Below are 7,773 nucleotides of genomic sequence, written 5' to 3'. Positions count from 1 at the left end.
TATATATATATATATCTTCTCCTTTATCACAGGAGCCTCTACGTAGCCTAGGGTGACATGAATCTCTGGTTCATCTTTCTACTCTGCTCTTTGGTACTGTGTATGTGTATGTGTATGTGTATGTGTATGTGTATGTGTATGTGTATGTGTATGTGTATGTGTATGTGTGGCTGACACTCCAGTGATGCTCACCTCTGTGCTTTCTGATGGTGATCATGGGACTTTGCCAATAAACTCCTTCTCCCAGCGGATGCAGGAAAACACAGAGGTATCTTAATGAAAAAAATACATCTTTTTTTTTACAGCTTCTTCCCGTCCCTCTGTTTCTCATCTCCCAAATCCCTCAATCCCACTTTCATCACAAGCTTTTAACTTCATTTGTTGCTTTCTCTTCCATGGAGGCAGTTGCCTCTCCTGTACCATGCACTAATGTCATTATGTCCAGCACTTTGCAGTCAGCCGTGTTATCTCAGCACAAGCCGTGTCTGCGCTAGCTAAATTCACAGCTCGAACCCTCCAGAGGGACGTGGACCACACGGTATAATCTCCGCTCGAATGTGTCCCGGAGGTTTTCCTTCCTATGAGAATTGCATTTTGATTTTGCGAGGGATGCAAAAGCAGAGAACATTAGAAGCCAACAGTCCCTGCCCAGCTGTGGATGTAGCACGAGTTAATACTGCTGTGAGTACTAATGTGAGTACTAGTGTACTAAGGTGTAGCAGTCAGTAAGAAGGCATGGCTTGCAAATCAAATTTGGTTAATCCATCGCAGCATCTGTCTTGAGTTCCCCCGATGCTGACAGTTTGTAGAGCAGAGAAGATCACAGACCAGATCATGACTGGAACACAAACCCATCCTTGGTCGTAGGTATGACAATTTGAATAACCATACTCTGGTATATTTTAATTTTAAAGATCTGAATATGTGGTTTATGGCCACATGCACAATATCAATTCTCAAAACAACAGGTGTGCGGTGGAATTATGAGGAACCTGTAGAGAAGAATTTCTTCTTCAAAAACAACATTGACATTATAACCCTGAAATCACCTTGGAATCTGGCTCTGTCGTTTGCCATTGTTGACACCTTGTCTTTTTCTCTTAAACCGTTTGCTGCTGATCTGTCCGAGCCAGTTCAACAACCGTTTTTACATTAAGTTGTACATGCTTGTGTTTCCGTTCTTTGGAAAAACAAAGAGACTTTAATGGTTAGAAGAGCTCCATGTGACTACAGACGATTTATACAGACCAGTTCAAATCAAGCCAGTTAGTACCACATTACCACAGGGAGAAATTCTGGCAGAAATGTCACATTCAAATGATTTTGCTCATTATTCCTGCAAAACCAAAGCTTAAAATGAAGCCACAAATAAACCAATGTTGAAAGGCTACTTTTGTTCATTTTGACATTTTGAATCAGGAAACACAGATGTATTATGTTACCTTAGTAAGAGCTCTAAACTCCAGGACAACTCACCTCTGTGTCTGCTTCTCTTTATTATTAAGTAATTCAACTCTTTGTTTATATATATATATCACTCTAATCATCAATCAATATAATTATATATCACTATCTCAACATTGCTAATACTTTTCATCCTGCATCCTTTCATTGTGGACATAACTTGTTAGTGGGAAAGTGTGAATGGAGATTTGTTGTTGATTACTGGTTTAACTGCGGTCCAACAAGTCTGTGTTTTGTTTTGTTTTTTTCGTTTTTTTTTTGTTTTTTTTTTGTCTTTCACGTCCTTCTGCGAATATAAAAGCAGATTTTTTTTTTCTTTTTAATATTAGTCCAGTCGGTACGACAGTGGTGTTTGTCATCCTGCCTGGGCCACAGTATTTGTCTCCCTGCTGAGGTTGTCATACTTAAATGGAATGAGTCACGATGTCAGCTCAGTTCCTTTGCTTCTTAGCCGTGAAGTAAACGTCTTTGTTTTTGTGTTGTGTGTGATTAATGGGACATCAACCCTGATGTGGTCTCAGTGTGATACATTTCTGAGAATATGTGTGCGCCAGGGCCACACACATTATCAATGAACAAGAGCCCTACCGGAGGGAGACAGAGTGACAGAGAGTGGATGAAGAAGCGAAGAGAATTTATTTTTACTGTCAGTATTGTGATGTATATTTACCTGTGGTTTTGATGATGATTGCTTCTGCGAATCCCCTGAGTGACAGGAGAGAAAGGGCTGCAGCCACAGGGATCTAATGTGATTACCTAACATCAATTTCATGCTCTGGGACAAATGGAAGGCAAAAGCTTTTTTTCTCTCTCTCTCTCTCTCCATACAGTTTGAAAACTACATTTTCCTTTGTTCTGTCTTGCCCAGTGGTGAATAAGTTAAAGCAGTGTGGGCAAAAGGCAATTTTTGTGTTCATCATCATAACAAGACAGCTCTACTTATCTGGGAATGGAGTGCTCTGTGAGGCTCAGAGACTAATTACACAGAAGAAAGGGAAGCAAAATGAAACAAAATTATGGAACAGTGTGTGAGGTATTCTGAATAATGGAACGAGATGTAGGGACATCAGCGCTGCTGTTTGTCACTAAAGCGCTGACATTTAATTCATGTAACGCACGCAATACGTCTTTTTTCAAAGCAGTTTAGCCACGTGTGTTGGAAATGTTCAATATCTGTTTTCTTGGTTATGCATTACTTATGAGTCATTGAATACATTAAATGAGGGCAGATTTGGGTTCAAGCCTGTTCGCTTCTTTGAGCGTCGACAGTGGAACAGCGAGAAGGTCCCTCTCATCTAAAAATTCAAGAACGGGGTGCATCCGGATTTTAATGTCATTCTGTTTGAGTTGCTCTGGGAGTAGACACAGCACCTGAGTGACCAAACTCTTTTGGCAACATCCTCGGAAAAAATGCAACTTTTTTCTGGTTTTTGCATAGTCAGAGAGACATTATAACAAATAAAATAAATGTAAAATCAGATAAACAAATAGGACACATTATGGAAAGAAATATTTTTGCCTCAAGACTAGAGGGTTTTCTTTGTAAGAGGTAATGGATCTGCTGTGTATCTGATCTGAACACACTGTCTGTCATCTGTATTTTGTATATCTTATCATTCCTCTTTAATTTCTTCTACCAGAATTTCATAATTGTCAGGTCTATCTGTTTCCTTTTCCTGCTGTCTGCTGTGTGGGGTAACCTGGGTTATCACACTCACCTGTGTCTGTAATTAGCCTCACTTGTGTCACCTGGTGCTCATTCTGTCCTGGTTTTTAGAATTTTGAGTTTTGAAATAAACTACCTGCACCAGTCCTGCATTTGGGTCCTGCCTGCTTCCTGCCATGTCGATGCCAACACGTGACAATAATACATGCGCGGACGGTGTCTTTTTGTAAAATGCTGCAACTGTTGTTGGATATTTTAAAGGAACATTGCGTGTGATTTAGCAACATCTTGTGTTGATTGAAAATCACTAAACTTACTATTCATGTCCAAAACAACTTTTTATTTTCCCACACTGGGGAAATGTACAGTGTCTCTGCACCCCTTTTTATAGAAAACCATTTTATTTTTGTCCGTGTGTTCTGCCTTGTTTGACTCCTGACCTCTTGTGTTTCGTTTCAGGTCCTTCACTTCCTGCTCTTGTGATGATCAGCTCCTGTCCTCGTGTGTCCACAAGTACAGGTGAGCCTATTATCTTTAAGGCACAGATAATTCCACCTCCAAAGAAAAGCCTGTTTAATTAGCACAATGTGTGAAAAAGAAAAAGTCACTGCTCCGGTTTGTATTACATTTTGAACCTTAATTGTCATTATCTGTCATTATTAGAGATTTTCAAGACAACAAATTGATACGTTAGCTTGGTGTTTGGTTTTTAAGCATTTTTAACAAGTTTTGTCTTGTATAAAAAGAGCAAGGTTTTAATTGTTTTTGTCATCAATGTTTTTTGTTCATAGAAAACATTTTAGAACATTCATCAAGACTTTGAATTTAATAATCCAAAGTCTCACGTTCATTCCTAATTTCCAGATGGACATTAAAGTGCATGCTGGGAAACATGACATTTGGTTTCACAGCACACATTTTCATCTTTTTCAGAACTAATTCATGTATAAAAATATAAAGACCTTGTTGCTAAGTCTCAGGCACTCAGGTCAATGACTCATTCATTCCTGCGTGCTTTTGATGCACTCTGCTGCGGGAATGTACCATAAGAGGGCCCTTATTGGACATTGGTGTCAGGCTGCGGCCATGAATGAAAGGAAGCTGAAACTAATGCATAAGAATTAAATCCCACTCCATGTCTCTGGTGGCATTAGTGTGAAGAATGTAGAGCCAGAGGCGGCCTCATGATGGAGTGTTCCTGGAAGACACTGCTGCTGCTGCTGTGTGCATCTCTGGCCGTCCAGTTCACGGCCATTCGTACCCTGAGGGACTCACTGTCTGGACCCTGTCAGGGAGGCTACAGGTGCCAGAGCAGGCATCACAGAGGTACGGCTGCACACTGTACTGCCTCTCACCAAGAGTGCTGGCACCAGACGACCAAACACAGGGACAAACTACACATGCGGTGTCAAACCAAGCTGTGGCACTACACTGTGACTCCGGTGGGGGGGGGGGGGGGGGGGGGTGGTGCAAAAGGATTGCCTCTAAATTACAGAATTCCCCCGATGAACCAAAGACAAATGAATTGTGTGACTCTTTTTACAATTATTCATGAAATGATCTCCTCTAATTTCCTCTCACTGCACAGCTGCATCTCTGCCAACGTTTGGCTCCTGTGCACAAAAGCAACATCCCAGATGCAATCAGCCTCACATCAGCAGTAATTACATGTTGGCTCTCTGCACTATATTTTGAGATCTCACATTTTATAACCCCCGCCTCCCCCTCCTGGATAATCACCAGCTGACAAGTGACTCACTCCTTCTTATTTGTTGACATTTTTTGCAATTTTACAGGATTTATTTTTACTGAATTCAAGACAAACTGACTTTTAATTATTATATTATTATATTATATGTATTCTGTGTGAAAACCACACCATTGTGTCCAGTGATCCCCAATGTTTTTTGTCCTAAAGACTGGTCAGCTGGTACTGGCCATCATTGCAGACCAGTGTTGCCACAACAATCATTAAAGGATCAGTACATTTTCAAAATAAAAAAGCTTTATTCTGTTAGTATTGGAGTCTGTAAGATTTATTTTTTTTAAATATTTAAATAAAGAAATTAAGTGAAAATGACCTAAATAAAATTAATTCTTTCACTGAGGCCAGCTGCAGCACGGTACCAAGTGACACACATACCGCTACTGGTGCATGGACGGGGGTTGGGGACCTCTGGTTTAGCCTCATGTCAATATGCTGTAAACTGGCATCTGTTTCAAGGGAAATGATCTGAAAGCATTTGATGTTTTTCTTATTTTTTTTTTCCATCAAGACTTAAGGTGGAGAACCTTGTGCGATGACAGCTGGTTTCCTGTGGAGCCACCCAGGAAGCATATCCTACTTTTTGCTACGACTCGCAGTGGCTCCTCCTTCACTGGGCAGCTGTTCAACCAGCACTCAGGATTTTTTTATGTGTTTGGGCCTCTTTACCGCGTCCAGCAGGCTTTCACTAACTCGAGCAGCAGGCTGCGTCGCACCTTAGACCGACGGGCGCTTCTGGGAGCTTACAGAGATCTTCTCCTCAACCTCTACACCTGTGATTTCCACTTTTTGGAGAATTACATTCGCCCTGAGCCACAGGACCACGTCACAAGTGCTTTCTTTCGCCGCAGCTCCAGCCATGCCCTCTGTTCCCCTCCTGTGTGCTCAGAAGAAGGGAATTCACCGCCCTCTGATGTACCTGATGAACTCTGGTGTCCTAAGAAGTGCGGGGCACTAAACCTTACTTTAGCCTCAATGTCATGTGTGTCTAGAGGCCATGTGGCCATAAAGACGGTGCGAGTCCCTGAGGTGGGGGACCTCAGGACCCTGACTGAAGATCCACGACTGGACCTTAAGATTATCCACCTAGTCAGGGACCCTAGAGCCATCCTCGCCTCACGCATGATGGCATTCCCCGATCAGTTTCGTGCATGGAAGTTCTGGAACGCAACGGGCCGCCAGCCTCGCTATGTTGACCTGTCACAAATCACCAGCACCTGTAAGGACATGGCCGCCTCTGCAAATACGGGTCTGCAAAGACCTGTGTGGCTTAGAGGTCGCTACTTACTGGTGCGGTACGAGGACCTGGCGTTAAAAACAAGAGAAAAGGCCTCAGAAATCTACAGCTTTGTGGGGTTGAAGATGGAGGACCGAGTGCAGACTTGGATCGCAAAGAACACTAACGCTAACATTTCGTCTCCATCAGAGTGGAACTACATGTACACCACCACCAGAGATTCGAGAGCGACAGCAGAGAGCTGGAGGCTGCGGCTCAGCTTTGACATTGTGAGGACAGTGCAAAATCTGTGTAATGACACTCTGGCCCTGCTGGGGTACAAGAAGGTGGATTCTTCAGACGAGCTCAGAGACCTGTCTAAAAGTTTGGTAGAGCACAGAACATTTCATCCTGTCACATGATGCTGTACATTTGTCTGATTCATAGATGTTTGTATTGATGTATGTGTTTGTATTTGTGTGTTTAAAACTATTTTGCAGAATCAAAGCATTGTGTGTTGTTTATCTTCATTTTTTTTTTTGGCTTTTTAGGTGGTTTTGACATACACAGTATGGTGAAATGTATTTTTCCTTTCGCGTCAATACTGTGATCATTCTGATACACTCTTTATATAACATTTTAGTTGAGCGTTTGAAATGGAATTTTGTGAAATCATTACTATAACTTGGTTTTCAAATAAAGAGACAAATTGTTGATGCTCAAAGCTTTTTAGTTTCATTACTCAAAAAGTTGAAAACCCTTTTTGGGTCAAATGGAGTGTTAAAAGGTACAGAGCAAACTTATAAAGATGCAAAATCAATTTAGGATTTAAAAACCCTTAAATGTGCGATGTGAAGAGAAGCGTCGTTAGATTTCAGAATAGCGTGAATATATTTCACGTGAATAAAACCACACAGTGTACAGGCCACACTTTAAAATGTAATTTAAATAAGTGTTTTTACAGGCATGGAGCCTGTGTTGGTGTTATATTTGAAAAAGGACTGCTGTGATATCCCCCTTCATGACATCACAATCAGGAACCATTACCTTCTGCAGCTAGAGTAATCTCTGGCTTAAACCTTTGGAGCCTGTCACCATGAAATGCATTATATTCAAAATCACCCAAAAGGTCTAAACTGATTTTCTTTTTCCCGTTATTAGCAAACATAGTTCATTCCTGCCAGGAAAACTCTTTTCTTGTCTTATCCCAGGTTCCAGGAAAAGTATTCTGAAGGCAGTTAGGACTTAAGGCTGACTTTGAACTTCTTGATGACACCACTGCTCGCCACTCCTGCCTTGTCAGCACTAGGGAATCACTACTGATGTCTGCTCAAAGCCCATCCTTTTGTCCCAGATAACCTCCTACCCTCAGCTCCAAGTTCAAGTGCCAAGCTGACAGCAACACTTTTTCCACTGCAGCAGGAACACATGAAACTAACAACCTGGTGTGTTGACCTTTTCAACATTCACCCCTCCATTCCCAGATTCAGGTTACCTTTTTTCATAAAGGTCCGCTTACTCATGAGTTTCCAAAGTCAATTAAACAACTACCCTGTGACATGAAGCTAGTGGGAATCCAGGAAGAGTCATGTAATCTTCTAATCCCTACATTGTTATACAGTGGTCCCTCTCCAATCGCGGCAGTTAGGTTTCAAGAACAAC

General features: G+C 41.6%; 1 protein-coding gene across 1 annotated transcript in view; it reads left to right on the top strand.

Moving 5' to 3' along the window:
• The window catches only part of LOC103398782 (carbohydrate sulfotransferase 1), an 8,281-nt gene extending 1,447 nt beyond the window's left edge, over nt 1-6,834 (top strand). The window contains exons 2-4 of the mRNA XM_025053813.1: nt 3,590-3,649; nt 4,285-4,456; nt 5,407-6,834. Of these exons, the coding sequence (XP_024909581.1) occupies nt 4,315-4,456; nt 5,407-6,533 (1,269 nt within the window). The 5' untranslated portion in view covers nt 3,590-3,649; nt 4,285-4,314 and the 3' untranslated portion in view covers nt 6,534-6,834. The remainder of the gene's footprint in view (nt 1-3,589; nt 3,650-4,284; nt 4,457-5,406) is intronic.
• The last annotated feature ends 939 nt before the right edge of the window (nt 6,835-7,773 follow it).

This window comes from Cynoglossus semilaevis, unplaced genomic scaffold (assembly GCF_000523025.1).
Source record: "Cynoglossus semilaevis isolate Cse_v1.0 unplaced genomic scaffold, Cse_v1.0 scaffold1382, whole genome shotgun sequence".
Taxonomy (NCBI): Eukaryota; Metazoa; Chordata; class Actinopteri; order Pleuronectiformes; family Cynoglossidae; genus Cynoglossus; species Cynoglossus semilaevis.
The sequence above is the reverse complement of the archived record's forward strand: the minus strand, read 5'-3'. Positions and strand labels throughout refer to the sequence as shown.